The sequence below is a fragment of the Cheilinus undulatus genome, linkage group 21 (assembly GCF_018320785.1).
Source record: "Cheilinus undulatus linkage group 21, ASM1832078v1, whole genome shotgun sequence".
NCBI lineage: Eukaryota > Metazoa > Chordata > Actinopteri > Labriformes > Labridae > Cheilinus > Cheilinus undulatus.
Genome location: NC_054885.1, coordinates 25812897 through 25834268, shown reverse-complemented (window position 1 = coordinate 25834268; position 21372 = coordinate 25812897). Strand labels below are relative to the sequence as shown.

The 21372-nt window shown below is 40.2% G+C and overlaps 1 protein-coding gene across 1 annotated transcript in view; it reads right to left on the bottom strand.

Annotated features, from left to right (window-relative positions):
- LOC121503622 (potassium voltage-gated channel subfamily C member 1-like) overlaps window positions 1–9926 on the bottom strand; it is a 73807-nt gene extending 63881 nt beyond the window's left edge. The window contains exons 1-2 of the mRNA XM_041778113.1: window positions 9867–9926; window positions 6340–6918 (exon numbers count right to left, since the gene is read on the bottom strand). Of these exons, the coding sequence (XP_041634047.1) occupies window positions 6340–6918; window positions 9867–9926 (639 nt within the window). The remainder of the gene's footprint in view (window positions 1–6339; window positions 6919–9866) is intronic.
- Window positions 9927–21372: the final 11446 nt, after the last annotated feature.

Below are 21372 nucleotides of genomic sequence, written 5' to 3'. Positions count from 1 at the left end.
AAGGCATCGGAGGATAAAAATCATGAGCAGCGCTAACTCCCAATAATAACTAAGCCCCTCAAAATGAGGTCAAAATGACATTTTCAGTGCTGCAGTTACTGTGAGGTGGTACAGTAAGAGTGAGTGTAGGTGTGTGTATTTGCCACTGTATTGGTATTTATTTCTTTCCTTGAGGGACTAGGAAATGTCATCACACCCCTTTTGTGTGGTTGTGTGTAAGTATGTGTGTGTGTGTGTGTGTGTGTGTGAGGGAGAGAGAGAGAGAGAGAGGGAGAGAGGGAGAGAGAGAGTGAGAGAGAGGAAGGTGGAATGCATGTGTAGGAAGGTTTTGCTTACAAAGGAGCACCATTCAGCTGAGACATCCACCTGAATGAGGCGAGCTCAGACGCACTGCTGGATCAATAAACGGATACGAGCATCCCAGCATGTCGAGCTCAGCAAAACAGCAAAAAGGAAAAAGAGGGGCAGTAATGGTAAAAAAACAATCAGGTGTTGGGGGGGGTGCAGAAAGTACCACCCCCCCCCAACACACACGCACACACACCCACACACACACACACCCACCCAGACACACACTATTCTTCCCATTCCTCTCTTGCTTCATAGTCTGATTTCATTCACCACCCCCTCACCAAAAACATCTCTCCTGCCATCCCCCTCCTCTCCCTTGGTGTCTCCCTCCCTCCTTCTCTGCAGCAGACTAGAGCGCAGTCAGCTACTACGGGGACTGCAGTGTTACGCTATAGCACAAGCAGAGAGCTGTAGAGAACTAGAGGAGGGGGTGAAGTAAAGGAGGGGGGAGGGAGAGGACACTGAGGGGGTTGGGGGGGGGAGTTAATAGCGATAATAAGCAATCCAGCAGTCAGCTCTAGAACCGTGGTAATAAAGCAGTATAAGCTGTCAGTGGTGATGACGAGGAGAAAGCGAAAGAGTGGAGGATGTGGAGTAGATGTGAGGAAGACTGGGAGGAAAAGAAAGAGAGAAGAAGTTGAAAATCTTGCAGTCACTGCAAGGATGTTTTATACACTTAATGGAAAGTCAAAGAAATTAACCAAATGTTCCTGTCATTCATTTTCCATTTCCTTTTCCATTTTTTCAAACATCTGCCTTTTCTTCTTCAACCAAGACACTGGCAGGGAAAATCCGCTTCGCCCTCATTGTTCTCCTGCAAGCTAATCAGCTAAAAACTGAGCCGGCCGCATGACCCCAGCCAACCTGAGAGTCGCTGCTGCGCTGGCTGCCCCCTCCATACTTTCCAACCTATCTTTATGTCAACGTGCTGGCACCAAAACTATTGACTGCAACACTTTCAAAGTCACCTCAGCTGTCACACTGATTCTACCCATCCCCCACCTTAAACATAACCCTGGTATTAAATATGGCCTCTATTCTGTCACCACCCAACAGTTCTTCAAACACTTGTTGGGCTGCCAATAATTGTCTAACTTCTAAGATTCATCACACTGAAATACACTATAAAAATGTAATTCATCAAAATCAGATATCCTCCATTCATACCTAATAGTAGGCATTCCGTTTATCTTGCACTATTGCTAACAACATCTGGTGGTAAGCAGGCAGCTGATTCTCAGGTCTTTTGCTGCATATCCCCACTTCTCTTCCTGCACTGCTTCACCTGTCCCTTTTCAGCTCTGACATTGAAATTATATCAAATTTTACCAAAAAAAGGGAAAAAGTATAATGACTACTCACTTTTAGAGTAACAGATATTTTTTGCGTAGCTTATGCAAAATTAATTAAATACTTAAGGTAAAGGCTGCTTGACTGTGCACAACTCTAAAAACACTCTGAGTTCACCTTGGAGCTACAATGAAGCTGCACTGAGCAGAGCGCATTCAGCTGCGTTTGCTGCATTTTTCAGACATCAGTGAATGATGAATGAATGACTGATGTTGGCAATTCTGGAAAAAAAAAAAACTTGTTCTGCATCCCAACTTTTTAACAGTTCTTGTTTGAAAAACACGTATGAGATCTGAAAGTGATGGAATGTTCCCATTAATTTTTTTAAGGTCTTCACAACTTTTAAGTATTTGCATGGAAAGCACAAATTTTAAGCTTACTGTTAACACATCATTGGTTATTAGAACCTGAGAGTGACTACTCAAGCTTTCCAGCATGATAGAAGTCAAGTGACAACAGACAAATAGAGTCTGCTTTAGGTGTTGGTCAGGGCAAAGGAGGGGTGAGAAAACGCAACAGTACAAACTGTTATTCATTTAACCTACACCTCAATGGTTGACTAAAATTAGCATGCCTGAACCAAACAGATGAGGCCAGTTTACCTTCAGGATACAGATACATAAAAATCTTGTCATTTGATAGGGCACCAACAAAAAGTGTAAGAACAGTCAACTTTGTCTTCCAGATTCAATATTCAATATGCTGTCTCTGTCTAGACTGCAGAATCCACAAAAAACACACCTGATTCCTAGTAATCCAGGTCAGCATTGGCTCCTCAAATAGCCATAATATTCTGGAGATAACAAAGCAGAGATGTGTAAGCTAAATGTAAAATTTTCATTTCATTGATCTTATTCAATTGAACCAGCATTTCAATTTAGTTTTGTTTTTCGTCACAAACAGAACATTATGAATTCATTTTTGATATACATCCTATCATTGTGCTGCTGGCTGTTAATAAAAAAAAAATATATGTTAAATGTGGATCTAAGAATTGACTTTGTTTTTGTTATTATTCTTAGTGTTGCATAGTATATTGAAATGTTCAGTTTTTTTCAGTACTTTTTATTCAAAACGGATTTCCTGGGCTTCAGTACCTCTCGCTGGTCAAAAATAGCTCTGATGTAGGTGACCAGTGGGTTGTTATGCAGGCCGGGAGAATTAAAAAGCTTTATATTGATCTCCACAAGATGGCAGTGTGAGCAAAGTAGGTCTGCACAGTCAAGAATAAGGTAGATGCTTAATACAGCACTAGCCTCAGCAAGGAGGGAACCATGTCTGATGCTATGCTACAATGCTAGAATAGTGAGTTACCCATGATAACACCTCCCAGACTGGGTGAACAGAACAGACTACCAGCGTCTCCAATGGAGCTGCCCACAGAGCAGATGCTAAACCAGTGGACTTATTGAACCTGCGTGCTAAAGGTGCTAAGAAACAGCCAGAACAGCACAAACTTAAAAGGTCACCAAGCTCCTCAGTGACAAACACACAGACCTGTCTGAGGAGTTTAAAACACAACAGGTTAGTATAGAAGCTAGCTGAATAGCATGACAGGCATACATGAAAATGTAAGTTCAAAAACAACAAATGTATGATGCTAAAGTTATTTGGTGTCTCGTTTGTGCCTTTAAAATGACTAGATATCTAAAATATCCTGTAATGGGCTACTGAATTATGTTACATTTCAATAGTGGCTCTATAATGTAAGATTGAACAATCAGTTAAAAAAAGGCTTACAATATACAATATTTTATGTATTAAATGTTATCAAATCATAAGTTTATAAAGAATTACAGTTTATCTAAATAAATCTCACTACAGAGTAGCTTCTAGTCTTGATGTACATGACATTAGGCTTTAAGATTATCTATAAAATGTACTTGATAAAATCAGTGAGTCCTATAGTTTTGCATAAGCCTGATGTGAATGAAAAAAAAACAAATAATTGATCATAAAAAGAAAGAGTGACTATTAGATAACTAAATCTTAATTTATCGGTTTTTAATAAACTTAATTCCCGAATGTGACCATCCTTTGTAAACATCCTGGTTCTGCTTCTGTATCGGATATTTAACTATTGTTTCAAGTTTCAAGTATCACTTTAATGTTAAGTGTGATACTACACTTGGTATTTGTATCAAAGTTTAAATGTAGGTATAGTAACAACACTATTTTCTCTACAGTAAAACATACTGAAGTTTATATTGTAAAGACCCATTCAGGTAAAAAGGAAAAAAAACAGCTGTGATTTGCTCTCACTAATTTCTGTAGTGCTGTAATGTGAATCACCAGATGGGGACATCAATAGTACTATTGATTCAGCTTTGAGCTGAATGTACAACAGAAGATATGTAGTTTCAGTACTTCTAGTATTTTTTATTTTAAAATAATGGAGAATGGAAGTCATGTGTAAATGCTAATGCATTACAAAAAATGTTATATTTATGGTGCAGATGGCCAAGCGGTGTTGCACCCAAGTACCATCTGCATGGGTTCAAGTCCTGCCTACTGCTTCTTTCCAACATGTCTCTCCTCCACTCTCTCATTCCCAATTCTGACTCTATCCACTGTCCTCCTCTCTAAATAAAGACATGAAAAGCCCAAAAATATATCATTTAAAAAACTTTTTGCTGTGAATAGTTGATTGTTCTCAATGCCACCAGTGTGGAACTTGATAATTTAATTTATTCTAAATGTTCTGGGTTAATTCTCTAAGGATAAATTTATCCAACATGTAACCACACCACGCAGAAGAATAACTAGGAACAAGGAAATTTCCATTTCCTGATTTTGGATTTCTTGTCAAAAAAGGTTAATTATTTCTGAGTGCACTAGGTGTAGAAATCCTCTTTTGCAACTTTTATTTGTATTTGAACCAAAATCTGGTTCTGAAAAGTATATATTACAACTTATATATTCAGCAAAGCTAGAAGGCTCCACCACTACTAGCAATAGCTTTTAATCTCCCTGACATCTCTCATCCTCCTTTGGACCTTCATGGACTGACAGACAGGTGTAGTCTTGGATCAGTGTGATATTAGGTCATGGGCTGAATATGATGCGGTCACTAACCATGTAGCTCTCCATTAGTCTCAGGCACTATTATCTACACCTGTTACCTGTTTCAGCACCATGGACAGAGACAGAAGGTCCAGTCATTATTAGTTGTTTTCTTAAATGCATCTGTAAATGATGAATGCGATAAATTGCATGCTGATTTGTAGTAAACCACAAATTTCAACCTCCATTTGTCTAAAACAGCTTCTTCACATGTTTCCAATATGGAAATAAAGACATGAACAAATTCACTCTCTTACGTATTACATATTACAAACATGATCACAGACATGGGGAGACATTCAAAATAAGCTTTTTAAATATGAAATAAAGAAACCAAGCAAATGTTCTTTATTATTTGGGTATTATTTTTTATCTATTCTTTTTATTTATTTAAATATGGCACACTGCTGCCCTGCCTTGCATCAGCCTTTTCTTCACCCCATATCAAGGGCAAACCATGTTTGCAAAATAGAGTCAAATATAAGAGTCATTTCTTATAGTGCTGTGCAAAGGCAACGTCTACTCTTAAGATTGTTGCTTTATTGTTCCCTCCTCTAAAAAGCTTTCCCCATGTTGCCTTCAGGATACTGCACCAAGGTTTTCTTGCTGTCCTGTTTTCTCTTATCCTTCTTTTTTTAAGCTGTAAAGAACTCACCCTAGTAGTATTGAACAGTACAGAGTTTATTAGTCAAATCAAACCAGCTGTGATATTTAATAAGCACAGGCATAGAATGACATTTGATACTTGATTGTTATGCTAAAGTCCAAACTAATTGGATGTGAGTTGAACAGCAGAGTCAAACAAAAAATAACATATTAATATCAACCAGTTCTGAAGCAAACAAACATACACCCAAATACAAACACAAACGCATTCATACTCACCTGCTAGCACATAAAAGGGCACAGTGGTGAGTAAGCAGTAATGCATTCATGTGTCCAGAGACAAAACATGCAAAAATCCAGCAAGGTGACTGCTAAAGCACATGGTGGCTTCTACTTGACTGTAGTTTTGATTAACATCATGTTAGATAAGAGAGACCAGATGGAAGACAGGACTATCCACAAGGGTTGTCACCATCAGTTCATCTATGATTTTCAATCATAAACTAAAAGAAGGAAACTGATTCATGGGACAAGTTTTTCTCCTTAAATCATGTTGGTGATGTCTAACTACAGACATCATTTGTGCTTAAATTTAGACTTCGAAGCGAGAGAGGGAAGGACCAAGAAAGTAGTAAAGGTAAAGTGGAGGAGAGAGCATGAAGAGATGAGGATGCAAAGTTGTCAGCAAATGAAGCAAATCATAGAGATGAAGGATGTGAAAGGAAGAAAGGCTTCAAAAGACATAATAATTAATAAAATCTATCCATCTATAAGCATGTTTATCTGTCTGTCGGTCCATCTAAAACACTGCAGAACTTGACCGGATAACTTTTACGCACAGCAATGCGTATATTGGCATAATAGTGCCAAAGCGGTATGAAGGCACTCTTCACAAAGGAAAGAAAAGAAAGAAAAGAAAGAAAGAGAGAAGGGCCAGTGTGGGATTTTACTTTTCGATTTCTCACTCACCCGTGCGTATTTGGATGAGTAGGGGTCCTCGAACAGCGCCCACATCTTTGGCTGCCACACCTCCCACCACGTCGCCCTGCGGCCATCCTCCTGCATGCACAGCCGCTTCAGGTCTCCGTCTGCCCCGCCGGTGAGCGCAGGGTCATCTTCAGGTGCGTCCGGCTCGGGCGTCTCAAAACTGTCCAGAGCTTCCTCGGCGTCGCGGTGCTGCCGGTAGTTCATCCAGCAGCACGCCTCCACGTCCGTTTCATCGATGCCCCAGAAGGCAAGCTCCTCCTCAAAGAGGGGCCCGCAAACATCATTGGGACAGTGGAGCTTGCCGGTGCGGTAGTAGTTGAGGATGAAGGCGAAGGTGGCCGGATGGCGGTCGAAAAAGAATTCGTCGGACTTGGGGTCGTAGTCAAAGTTGCTGTAGGCGTCGGGCTCGGTTAGCCAAGACAAACGCGTCCCCGGCAGCGTCTTCAGGGTGCTCCGGTAGGTCTCGTGTCGGATCCCACCGCAGTTGATCACGATCTTCTCGCTATCTGACGCCGAGCAAGTCATGGCTGCGTTGGAGCATGCTTCGGAAGGTGCCTCCGACTGCTGCTGCTGCGTCTACTGTCCGTCCCCATCCACCGCCGATCCAAACTCTGAGAGCTACTGTTATACCGTCCCGGCAAGGAGCACAGGACCAACTGATGCTGAGGAGGAGGAGGAGGTGAGAGGAAGGAGGAGTCTGCGTATGTATGTGTGAGAGAGAAGGAGATAGAGTATGTCTGCAAGTGTGTGTGTGACGCTCAAGCGCGGGGAATGTGTGGGATGCGGATTTTATGAATCAATAGATTTCCCGTTGAAAGACTGACTGCCTTATTTGCTTACTTATTGAATTCACATCATCGGATAAGTTGATGTAATGAGGGTCAAAAACTGCCTTTTAATGATGAATAAATCAAAGTCATTTCGATGCTCTGCCTCTCCGCTTCTGTTGAATTTGCTGCATTCTTGGCTTGAAAGAAGCAAACGGAGAAGCAAAGTGACAGACCGATTGGCCAGCTGAAAGCCTACTACAGGTTTACATTGCTGAATGCGATGGCAGGGATTTGATCCCATTCAGAAACAGCAGAATCAGCAAGGTTTATCAAGACTTTTTCATGCATAAGAAAGGCATCAGAACAAATGCTGGCACTAATACATCACAAACTGCTCAGTTCAAAACAGAGAGAAAAATATTGTAGATATTTTAGAAAAAATATTTTGTGTGTAGCAAGCCAACATGAAGCTCTTTTCATTTTCAATGTTGTGCAGCAGCATGCTCACATCAACCTTAATCTCCTCATGTTCAAGCCTTTGCACAATTTTTCTTGTTTTCTTGATTAAATGCTAGCAGAGTTTACTTTGTCAAACATGACTTTGATTTTGTAAGATACAGCTGCTTAACTACAGAGGTTTGGTGATTTTCAGTACTAAAGCCATCATTCATCCATTCATGTCCATTAACACAGCCAACATATTTATGAATAAGGGGTATAAAGATTGACTTTTCTGAATCAGTTACCAGTAACAACCTAAAAAAATAACAATTGTGAAGAACAGTTTCTTTAAAGATCTCCCAACATCTGGAGCTGGCCGAGGTCAAACTACTTAACTGGATGAAGAGACTGAATGAAAGGTTCTGATTTCTACTACTCACATTAAGGACAGTATTCTGTCCACTTCTGTCAGCTAAGACCAGTACTGCCATTGCCCTTTGATATATTAAATCCATGGCTCTTAAAAATCTCTTCTCCATCTGAACTCATACAGGACTCCAGTCACTCTTGTGACTTAAGACCTACTAACCCTTAATTCAGCTTTATTTGGCGTTTTGGGTGGCACTTGTTTTCACCTCCTTGATTGCATTATTCAGACACTGTCAACCTGTAGTGCTTGTAGCTGCTCCATCACAAGGATCACAAACTTGGTTTCTATAGAAGAAATTGCCTTTTGTTCAGCGGGATTTTCAGCTCTGCATACTGCCAGAAGTGTTGGCTTAAAAGTCTTTTAACTTTGAGTGCCTGCTTATGAAGTCCTGCTACTTTGCGCTGGTATCTATGTAACTGGAGGTGTATTTTGACCCTTTTACATCTACTCCTCCTGGAATCTACCCTGGTCTCCACTCTTCCTGGTATCTACACTTCCTTGTATCTATCCTAGTTCAACTGTTCCTGGTATTTACTCTGCCTGGTATCCATTCCTCCTGGTATCTACCCTGTTATTTACTCTTTCTGGTATTTACTCTTCCTGGCATCTACCCTGGCACTTACTTTTCCTGGTATCTACCCTGGTATCCACTCTTCCTGGTATCTACTCTGCCTGGTATCCATTCCACCTGGTATCTACCCTGTAATTTACTCTTTCTGGTATTTTCTCTTCCTGGCATCTACCCTGGTATTTATTCTTCCTGGTATCTGATCCTCCTGGGATCTACTCTTCCACATATCTACCCTGGTATCTATCCTGCTGTCTAAACTCCCTGGTATCTACCCTGGTATCTATCCTGCTGTCTAAACTCCCTGGTATCTACCCTGGTATCTATTCTTCCTGGTATCTACCATGGTATCTACCCTGGTATGTACTTCTCCTGGAATCTACCCTGTTATTTACTCTTCCTGGTATGGACCCTGGCATATACCCTGGTATCTGATCTTCCTGGTATCTGATCTTCCTGGTATCTACCCTTCCCGGTATTGACCCTGATATCTGCTCTCCTGGGTAGCTAGTCTCCCTGGTATCTAGTCTTCCTGGTATCGACCCTCTTATCCACTCTTTCTGGTATCTTCCCTGGTATCCAGTCTTCCTAGTATTTACCCTGTAATATCTTCATGGTATCGACCCTGGCATCTACCCTGATATTTACTCTTCCTGTTATCTACCCTGATATCCATTCTTCCTGGTACCTACCCTGTTATCTCTTCCTGGTATCGACCCTGACATCTACCCTGGTATTAACTCTTCCTGTTATCTACCAGGGTATCTGATCTTCCTGGTATTCTACCCTGGTGTCTATCCTGGTATCTACTTTCCCGGGTATCTAACCTGTTATCTACTCTTCCTGGTATTAACTGTTCCTGTTATCTACCAGGGTATCTGATCTTCCTGGTATCTACCCTGGTATCTACTCTTCCTGGTATTCTACCTTGGTGTCTATCCTGGTATCTACTTTCCCGGATATCTAACCTGTTATCTACTCTTCCTGGTATTAACTCTTCCTGGTCTATACCCTGGTATCTACCTTTCTTGGTACCTACCCTGGTATCTACTGTTCCTGGTATCTACCCTGGTATCTACTCCTCCTAGTATCTACCCTGTTATCTATCCTGGCATCTACCCTGGTATACACCCTGGTATCTATTTTTCTTGATATCTACTCTTGTTGGCTTTTATCTACTATCTACTTCCTGGTATCTGCTGTGGAATCTACTCTTCTTGGTATCTACTCATCCTTGTATTTTCTCTGGTAACTTCTCTTCCTCATATCAACTCTTCCTGGTATCCATCCTGGTATCCACTCTTGAATTTCTTCCCTCCTTAAATGTTTCATGTCCAAAAAGACAAAGTGATGACAACATTACTAAATCACTCGTGTTACACACACTTCACAGCCCAAAGTAACCACCCACACATTCTGCAGTTTGGTTAGCCTTAGGAGCAAAGTCTAGACATGTAAGAGGCACCATGAAAGTATACCTAAGGATATGAGACAGGTATGTTTATCCTCCCCAGACAGACTCTTGACTGTGGATTTGCTGTAAGGTGTGGGCCCTTGGGCCCCCTGAGTCCCAATATGTGGCAGGGTCACAGGCAAGATACTGGAAACAGCAGGAAAAAAAACTCTACAGGTATCTGTTGAGCCAACAGATTTCAATCTGTCAAAGTCCCTTTTTTAGTACTACAGAGACAAACACTTACCTGCCACTTTATTAGGTACACCTGTTCAATTGCTTGTTAACACAAATAGCTCATCAGCCAATCACATGGCAACAACTCAGTGCATTTAATCATGTAGACGTGGTCAAGACAACTTGCTGAAGTTGAAACCGAGCATCAGAATGGGGAAGAAAGAGGATTTAAGTGACTTTGAAGGTGCTATGGTTGTTGGCCCCAGATGGGCTGTCTGAGTTTTTCTCAAACTGCAGATCTACTGGGAATTTCACCCACAACCAACTCCAGGGTTTACAGAGAATGGTCTGAAAAAGGGAAAAGGCCCAGTAAGTGGCAGTTATGTGGATGAAAATGCCTTGTTGATGTCAGAGGTCAGAGGAGTGTGAGTAGACTGGTTCAAAAGGCAACAGTAATTCAAATAACCATTTGTTGCAACCAAGGTATACAGCATCTCTGAACGCACAACACATGGAATCTTGCAGCAGATGGGCTGCAACAGCAGAGCATGAGTCTTGATTTCATCTGCGACATTCAGATGTTGGGTTGGAATTTGGTATAAATCGTTATATTAATCTGCTGCTATTTTAGTTCACTCACTGGTCACTTCCCTGATTGACTGTTGCAAATCCCTCTTCTTTGGTCTCCCCCAGAAATCCCTCCACAAACTTCAGTTAGTCCACAATCCTGCCATCCGCATCATTTCCAGAACCCCATCCAGCAATCACATCACTCTAATTCTTCAGCAGCTACACTGGCTCCCAGTCAGCCACCACATCGATTTTAAGATTCTGCTTGTTCAAAGTCATCCATAACCTCGCCCCTCTGTACCTTTCTGACCTCCTTCACATCAGCACCCCCTCTCGCACTCTCAGGTCTTCTTCCTCTCTCCACCTCACTGTCTCACTGGTCCACAAGTCAAGCTCCAAAGCCTTTAGTTGCTCTGCTTCCCAACTTTAGAACTCCCTCCCACCAGACATCCATAATATTAACTCTCTCTCCATTTTCAAATCCCGTCTTAAAACCCATCTGGCATATTCAGTCTGACTGATTTCTTTCAGTCGACCTACACTGTTTCACTCATGGTTTTAAGGTATTGATTACTTACTTGTGTATATTTTGTGGACTTATTCATTTGCCTTGTTTTAACCTTTTCTTGTAAGGTGACATTGAGTGCTTTGAAAGGCACCTATGAATAAAATGCATTATTATTGTTATTATTATTATTATTATAGCTAGAACCATCCTGCCTTGTATCAATGATTCAGGTTGGTGGGGATGGTGTAATGGTGTGGGGGATATTTTCTTGGCACACTTTGGGCCCCTGAGTACCAACTGTTTAAATGCCACAGCCTAGCTGAGTATTGTGGCTGACCATGTCTGCAATTTATGACCACAGTGTACCCACCTTCTGATGGCTACTTCCAGCAGCATAATGCACCATGTCACAAAGCTCAAATCATCTCAAACTGGTTTCTTGAACATGACAATGAGTTCACTGTACTCCAACAGCCTCTACAGTCACCAGCTTCTGTCCAATAGAGCAGTTTTGGGATGTGTTGGAATGGGAGATTGACATCATGGATGTGCAGTCGATAAATCTAAAGCAACAGCGTGATGCTATCATGCCTATATGGACCAAAATCTCAGAGGAATGTTTCCAACACCTTGTTGAAACTATGCCATGAAGAATTAAGGTAGTTCTGAAGACTAAAGTACTACCTAATAAAGTGCTTGGCGAGCAAACATTACAGAAAAGGTCCACGGGGAAAGTCAGGGTTATGGAATTAAAAATATACGGAGTTTCTGGTCTGTGATGATTTTATATGTCTCATTGTTAATCAAAAATGGTGTGGATTCATGTCATGTTACTGATACATGCAGATGTTTACCTGTTACCTTCATTACAAATGAATAAAAAGTTGGTCACAAAAATCATAGCATGATCCCTTTAAGGAAAGACTGACAGAAGTGTCAGTATGGAAGCCAGGCTACAGCCATACAGAGGAGGTAATGTTGGATCCCTCCTGTCCTCCTGTTTCTGTAGAAGTTTCCTTCTCTCTTTTCTAGACCTGTTTCATCACCATATGGAGAAGTTTTTCTCTCTCAAGTCTAATCCATAAAGGTATCCTCTTTTATCCTCAATAAACACCATGTCATATTGGTTGCTATTCTTTGGTTTGGGTGTAATTGTTATTTCTTTTAAAGCCCACGGACCCAAACAGATGATCGTACACTGCAGGCAAAGGAGTGCCTTATGTGGCACCTTGAAGCAGTAAGACAAGTGAATAGAAGATGATGAAAAAGTAAAGTGCAAAGATTTTTTCCCCATATAGTAAACATGTATCCCGGCATTATTTTTGACAAGTTTTTTCTTAAATTCAGCCAAATTACATGGCATAGCCTCTGCATAGCCTTAGCCTAGCTTCAATGCTGGCACTCCGACTAGCCTTTCCTTGAACACTTGTAGTTAAAATTTTACCTCATCCTTCAGATTATTAGACATTCTCTTAAAGAGCAACTTTTCTTCAAGGGAGATCCGCCATCCTTGATTACAGTTCCAAGGTTTGACAAAATTTCACCATTGTCCTTCCAATTTAAAGCAATTAAAAATGATAGCAATTTGACTGTCTTTTATTTATATTCATTTGATTCATTTCTTTTATAAATTTGGCAAAGATACAGTAGGGGGTATGGGGATAACATTAGCTGTCCTGCAGCACATCAACAATGTGCTTGTTTTGCAAAAAGAAATAAATGAGATTTTTGTACATTCTGATCTGCCTTACTAGACTTGCATTAACAACAAGTTGTACGTTAAAATGAACACAAATTAGTTATTTACAATACAATATGACGTAATATTAGTATTGCTAACAATGTAATGTTAGCAAGTTTGATAGTAAGCAAATTATAGCTACTTAACGTTACAAGTACATCACTTATTTTAGGCATGAATCCGTATTTACTCAGTGGCTTTTCTCTGGTTTACAGCTGAGACCCCCCACTCACCCCAATGACATACATATGCACCCACCCCACCCCACCCATTGTGATGTCTTGTAAACAATAACTGAACAAAAGCATAATCTTTTTTGTGAGGTAAACCTTTAATGTAAGGGTGCATCAGAGATTTTTTAGCAATGTGGGTTAAAAACATTCATGTCAGACCTTTTTTGTACATGCATGTTAAATAAGATCTCAAAATAAAACTATAAACATTTCAGTAATATATACAGTATTTTAGATTCTGTCCTGCATGAAAATGGGTCTCCTTTACAAAAGGTCTCATCTATCCTCTCTCTCCCCTTCTCTCTCTCTCCCTGCTGCATCACTCCCTCTCCCCACACCGTCTTCCAATCTACTAAAACACTTGGCTCAATTATAGCAGAGCAGGAGGGATATGATAGAGTGTTTCACGCCCACTGCCCCTTCCCTCTCTCTTTCTCTCTTTCTCTGTTCCTTTCCAAGGTAGTCCCTTCACCACCAGCAAAGGAAAGGGAGAGAGAGAGAGAGTCCAGAAGCAGAGCAATATTTGCTGAGCTCCACAAAATGGGGAAAAAAGACTGCAGACCATCAGATCATTAGTGCGCTCCCATTTTCTCTCTTTCTCTCTCACACATGGTAATCTCTCCATTTTTCTCTCCACCTCTCCTTATCATCTCCACTGTGTGTCCTCTCTCTTGCCCTCTCTCTCTCACTAGTGCAGAGCTAATGTGCTGAGAACAGTCTGCAGCATTGGGCTCTGCTGTATAGTGTGCACTACAACATCACAAACACAAATACATACGCACTACTAAGGCTTGATGCTTTGGAATACCCTCTCAACCTCCCATATGCACCGCATTTCATACATGATCTAGGTTAAAATTCGTCACAGTGTAAAGACCTGCAAAACATAAGCAGAAAGTCCCCTTAACAATTCACAGTGGTAACAGTCATAATTTTCTTATCTAATCTTGTCAATGTTAACTGTGTTCTTATCCAGGTCTCCATTTAAATTCACTTTGAAACATGCCTGTGTCGAGTGTCCTAGTCACCTTAAATCTAAAGCCTTTAGGCCTGAGATATATTTGCTTTTAAGTCTTGCACAGACAGCTGCATCATGAATGTAAATGTTTAAACTGGCTATGTGCTACATGTTTTACCTCCAATACCTCTAGAGGGCAGAGATCTCAGCAGTGTTGACCAGTAGCAGCATTGAACATTGCAGAATCAAAAGTTGAACTACATTTCAGCTTTGTTGTTTTCTGAATGAAGTAGTTTATCAGTAGTTTAGCTGTTTTATGGATGAATAGTGAGATAGCATCAAAACAAGCTACATTTGCCCTATAACAAACTGTGACAGCAGCGGGTACAGTGGAGCCCTCAATGGATGAGTAGAGGACACCAGCTGATACATGGTTATGCATTAGGAACAGACTATTTCCATCCATATGACAGTGAAATCACTGTTTAGTCCTTGATGTCAACATCTGCTGCTGGTAAACATGAGTTTACCTGTGTAGGAACACAGGTGAAGCCTGAAGGATCTTGACAAGCCCCTGAAGTTAACCACTGCCAGTGCAGTCAGCTTTTTGTGAAATGGCCATACTTACACATGACTACTCTCCAACTTTGACAGAGACAGACACACAGAGTTCTTAGAATGCTTGTTTAGATTCTGATGCCAGTATCAGGAATACGTCCGATACTGGTACGGGTAAATGCATACCTTGTATTGGGGGTACAATGCAAGTGTGGTGTGTTTATGCACCAATTTGATACAATTTTGTTTAACTTTATATTTTGTTTTGTTTAGCCATGCTTAATTTTAGCATTATAAACTAGAAACCATTTTTTTTTTCGCTGCTAGAAAACACTGCATGCACAAGCTACTGTTTTTTGAGCAGCAAAGAAGAAGAAGCAAAAGACCCTGTGTGGCAGAACATTTTGAGGCTGTGAGAAAATTACTCTCTGAATGTGTATTTAAAAAAAAAAAAAAAAAAAAAAAAAAAGCTTCCAGACCGGCATTGTCGTACATGACAAGAAGTGACACAGTTTGTTAAAGTGCAATAATTTTTGAACCATACATCGCCTCTTGTTTGTCCTCTTGGAAATAGCCATTGTCTCTTCCCATTGACACTATCCATGCCTTTGAATCCCTTATGGCAGCTTTTTCTAGCCATCCTGGAACTCGAGTGATTTTTAGGGTCTCTTTAGAGATTAAATCCACACTAGCAAACCCGATACTGAATGTCTTTTTTTATCCATTTTTAATCCATTTTGACAATTAATAACTTAATTCTAACAATTTTTTTTTCCCTTTGTAAGGGTCTGTCAACCAATGGCAGGTTGTTCCATCATCACATGGGTAGAACACAATGGAAGAAAGAGAAAGCCTATGATGCAGCTCTCTGTTATTGTTATTTTAATATTCTGCAGTAAAATTCACAATAATCAGGAAGAAAACAACTTGAAGGATCACAGACTGTACATTACCATTTTATTTGTTGAGCCATGTTATGAGTCAAATGTAAGGCTAAAATAATTAGCTAGTCTTCCACAGCACAGTTGGTCCAGAAAGTTTACACTGGTATGGGATCGGAAAGGAAAAAATGGCATTGGAACGTCTCTGGTCTTTAGTATTGTTTTGATCCAAAATATAGCTATTGTTTCTGGTAACAGCAGTCAGGCTTGACAGGCAAAATGACCTGAAAAAGAAAAAATAACCAACTGGTTTCAAAATAAAGGAATGATAATGGAAATTATTATTATTATTACTATTATTATCATCATTAATCTATCCATCCATCTTCCTCTGCTTATCCAGGGCCAGTTGCTTAGTTAGCAGGTTGACCAATTCAACCCGGACATCCCTTTCCCCAGCTACACTTGCAACACCTCCCGGTGGATACCAAGGCATTCCCAAACCAGACATGATATACTGTATAATCCCCCCAGTTGCATTCCCTGAGGTCCTGACTGTTAAACATCAGTCTTTGGTCTTCAGTCCTCCACTCTAAGTCCTTTAGTCTCTCCATGAGTCTCTGGTGGGAAAGACTAAGACTCAAGGAAAAGACTCAAGCCATAAAATAGACAAAGTGAAATGCAGCCTTAGTTCCCTCCAGATCTCTGAACTCCCCCTATATCTCTAAGGCTGAGCACAATCATCCTCTAGAGAAAACCCATTACAGCTGCTTGTATCCATGATCTTAGTCTTTCTGTCATTACCCAGAGTTTATTACCATAAGTGAGGGTTGGGAGGTAGAACAACCAGTAAATCGAAAGCTTTGCCTCAGCTCCAACTTCACCACAATGGTCTGGCCCAGCACCCACAGTACTGCTGATGCTGCACCAATCCACCTGTCAATCTCACTGGACATTTTACCCTTACTTGTGAAGAAGACCTTGAGATACATCAACTCCTTCAGCTGAGGCAGAGACTCATTGCTGAAGGGAACGGTCCACCGTTTTCCTACAGAGATCCATGGTCTCAGACTCTGAGGTACTGACCCTCATCCACTCCACTGCACTCAGCTGCTGCCCCAGTGCCTGCTGGAGGTCCCAAGCTGAGGAAGCCAACAAAACCACATCATCTGTAAAAAACAAAGATGGAATTCAGAGTTCCCCAAAAAGGAAACCCTACTCCCCCTGGCTGCAGCTAGAGATTGTGTCCATAAAAATGACAAACATCACTGATTTATTTAAATGTATTTTAGACTTGTCTGAAATATATACTGATGTGTCTTGCAGAAATGAAACACATACCACATTCATTTTCAAATCTGAATTTAAAAAAAATGTTGATCGCACATATTGGAGAGACTTAAAAAGTAATCAGTTCTAAGTAAAAAAAGTAAAACAGCTGCACATTTTTATTTCAATATACCATAAACACAGAATTGGCAAAGAACAGTAAATTATTGAAATTGAATTGCTGATTGGAAGCAAATTCTATGACTGTATTTCTAAAGGCTTTCATTACTGTAGATTTTTTTCAAGTTTAATCATATTTTCCACGTAGCACATAAGCTTCCAAATTGAGTGATTTTTTTTATATGTTTTTTTTAACAAGTTATAAGGGTGAGTCATGGTTATGTGTACTTATCATAGTGAAATGCTCTTTCCTAAGACACACCTCTAAAACACACACACCCACTTTTGTAAAACACAGACCTATGCACAAATCCTCACAGAGATGGACAATGCATTAGCACATGTAAACACACACACCCATTCGCACACTCAGTTAATTAAGTTAACATGCTGACTAAGGAGCTACAGAGCTCTTTGCTGTATGAGAGTGATAGAGGAGGGGACACAAGCACACAAAATACACGTTACAAAGCGCACACATGGACAGGATGACACTAAGTCAACCAGGAGATATGTGTTTGTTTTGACATTGCAGCAGTACAATGGGCTTGTGTGTGTATGTAAGTGCATGTCTGTATGTGTGTGTGTAAATGACACATGACCTCACAAAGCGGTCCATGGGAGCATTTTTCCCCTTTGATGCCTTTATTGTTGAGATAATGTCACTTGTTTGTGCCCTTATTTCAATGTTAATGACCTGCAACCAATATGGTCAATGTGCAGTTAGGTTCAGACACAGCAAGCACTGGAAAATGTTCAGGGCATTACTGTGTTCATGTTCAAAAGTGAGAAGAAACTGGAAAGAAGAACACACCCATGTGACATTTCAAAAACAGATGGCTACGACCCTTTTATTTACTGTGAAATGTGACCCCTTTGACAAAAGCAAATATGTCATTACTTTAGACTTCTTGCAGACAAAGACTATGCACCAACTTATTCAGTTAGCTAATAAGCACGTTCAACAAAAAAGGACTTGTAGGTGATAAGGCTGACTGAATATTTGAAACCTTGCTAAAAATAATTTCCTAAGTCTATACCTGGTAATTTAGGCAAAATGTTCAAAACATGGTTGATGGTTAAAAAAAAAAAAAAAAGATTAATTGCCTTGAGCTTGTTTTGTGCTTTCCTACAATGAAGTTGTTTGATGGCTACACATATTTATTACCCCACAGGTCGCACTTACAATCCAGCAAAGCTTTCAATTTTGTCGCTCAACCTCCCAACCCTCACCTGTGGTCATGAACTCTAGGCATTGACCAAAAGAACAAGATTGTGGATACAAGTGGCCGAAAGTAGATTTCTCTGGAGGGTTTCTGAGCTCAGCCTTTGAGTTAGGGTGAGGAGTTCAGACATCCAGAGAGAACTAAGGGTAGAGCCTCTGCTCCTTCACATCAAAAAGGAGCCAGTTAAGGTGGTTTGAGCTTCTGATGTGCCTTTCTTTTTCCTCCATGCATAGACAGTCTCATATTTATTGTTGACCATGTCAACTGGGGACATTCAGCTGACTTTATGAATGCATTTTTATTTAGTTCTCATCATATAGTCAAAGACTTATCTGATATGTACTTAATGAAAACCTTAACTATGAATGCAGCCATGGATGCACTTGATTGCAAGTATCTAACTGACATCGTCACTTGCTCCAAACAGTGATTGTATTTCCATTAGCTACAGCTTTAAACTCCAACTTTTGAATGTCTAGACAACAAACAATGCAGTTTATGGGGGAGTCCTTCCTTAATGATGCTTATTCACTTTTCTTCAGCAGCACAGAAACTATAGAGAAGTAGAGAAGGCTATCAAGGACGGGTATCTTCATCAGATGTGGGTTCTGAGATTGGTAGGGGTAGCCTGACAGGCCGGATGAATTTGTTTCACACATCCATCTGGTAAACCTCTTATAGACAGCGTTTAGGAAAGGGCAGAGCCTTTGAAAAAAAAAATCGTAGGGTGATTGGATGAATGTTCTGTCTTTCACATCTTTACCGCCCAATCAGAGCAACAAAAAATGTGACGTAGCCGCTACTGAGGTGCGGCCCTACCAGTGGTGGGTAGAGTACACAGCCACAGTACTCAAGTTAAAGTACTGTTACTTAACAATAATAATTGCTCAAGAAGAAGTAAAAGTACTCATAAAAAATAAGTACTTGAGTAAGAGTAAATAAGTACCTTATAAAAAGACTACTCAAATAGTGAGTAAGTTCATTTTTTGCAATGTATTAAAACGTATTGCATTACGACATATTATTCAGGGGTAGTAATGTAAACTGCACATTGTCATAAATAAAGTAGCATGACTTGTCAAAAGTAAAAAAAATTTAAAAAAAACTTACTTATACATAAAGCAGCAGTCAAATTATGTCACAATGGGGTGAAAATTTTAATATAATGAGAAAAAAGTCTTTCTCTCATTATAGTTATCTTATTCCAACATGATGATTTTAATCTCATATACATTCATTTTATCATGTGTTAATGATTTTTGGCTCATATTTATGAAGTTAATTTTATGAACTGGCCTCATTTCTGACTTCTGCCCTCTTTTATTTAATTTTTACTTTGAAGCTCCAATTTATGAATTTTTATCCTGATTATCACTCAACAAATTTTGCCCACTAGCCCCATGTAATAACCATGTTAGGTGTAATCACTGATATTAGAGATATGCCACACACACATGATAATAGTTTCACCTATGACGTAACGTTAAATAATGGCTTGTAAAATCACATTTGTGGCAGAGTCTCATAGGTGGTTGGACACGTGACATCATTTATCACTGACACAACTTTGTCTTTTCAGCCTGCAAGTTAAAACGGAGATTTAAACTGATATGTTTGGCTAACTAGCAGTGCAGTAGTTAGCTTGTTTAGCTTTCTTACCATAATGTGCTTTCTTAGATTTGACGTGATATTTATGAAGCGGGAGATTTCCACCGTTTTAGGTAGACACAGTAGGCAGCACATTATGTGGCTGTTGTTCCTCGTCGTTTGAAAGGCAAAGAGTCTTGATGCTGGACCAGAGATGAACATGCTCCTCTGAAGGAGACATCTTCAGCCATTATCTCCAACTCTTGATAGTTAAGGGGGAGGGGTTACTACTCCGTTTAAGACCTTTGTACACTGGGTCTGTTTATTTTGAAAAATCAAGCTCATGTTGTTTTAATCAAGTTTGCACACTGATGCCGAAATTTTTGTCCATCATATATTTTTTCAGAACAGACTCGATTTTATGTGAAATCTTTCATCAGTTCAAGTCATTTAAATGGGTGACTGATGATTCAAAACAGGGCCTGCTGCGTCCTCCTTGCTTGCTCACAACAGCCGGACCCCTCCTCTCTCTCTCCCTCTCTCGTACTGAAACCTCACTTTAAACACCAAAGATTGCTCATTTATTATGTGGATATAAACCATGGAAATATAACAGATAGATGGGTGATTGATGGTTCAGTTCAGCGCCTGTTGCTTTATTCTCTTTCACTCGCTCACCCTTGCCCAACCCCACACTCTTTAGCACGGAAACCTCACTGCAAACACCGTAGTTTGCGCGTGTATTATGTAGATATCAGCCATGGAAATATGACAGATAAAGGCATAAGTTGTAACCTACTCACAGGTCATAACAGAGGTTGAATTATAAAGTAGCTCTCCGTTTCTCCAACTTGGATCAGAGCAGGTACTGTATGAAGCCCTCCGTCATGATGGGCTCAGCGGGACTTTAAAGGAGTGACAAAGCCACAGACTCACAGTACAAAATTATTTTCCATATGCTATGAACTTTCGCAGTGGAGGCAAATAAAAACGCATCAGGCCCAGTGTGCAAGGTCCGAGTGTGTGACATTTTTTCAGGTCTGTAAAAAACCACATCCAAAAATAGCAGACCTATAACAGACAAACAAACTTGGTTAAGTGAAACATGATGTCTATAGGTAGGTCTATCCTAATTAGTGTTTATCCTCCTGTAAAAAAAGTGTTTGGTTCCCCTCCACGGACGCCGCCATCTTGAATTTTTGCATTTTGTATGTTTCTATGGTGCCACAGAAGAGACCAAATAACAGATACACTTTTTTTTTTAAATTCCACTGGTTGCCACAGTTTTCACCCGAGAAACATGCAAAATGCAAAAATTCAAGATGGTGGCGCCCGTGGAGGGGACCCTTTGCTTATTCTGAATTTATATTTTAAAAAAACACACATTTTTTTCAGGTGGATAAACACTAATTAGGATAGACCTACCTATAGACATCATGTTTCATTTAACCAAGTCTGTTTGTTT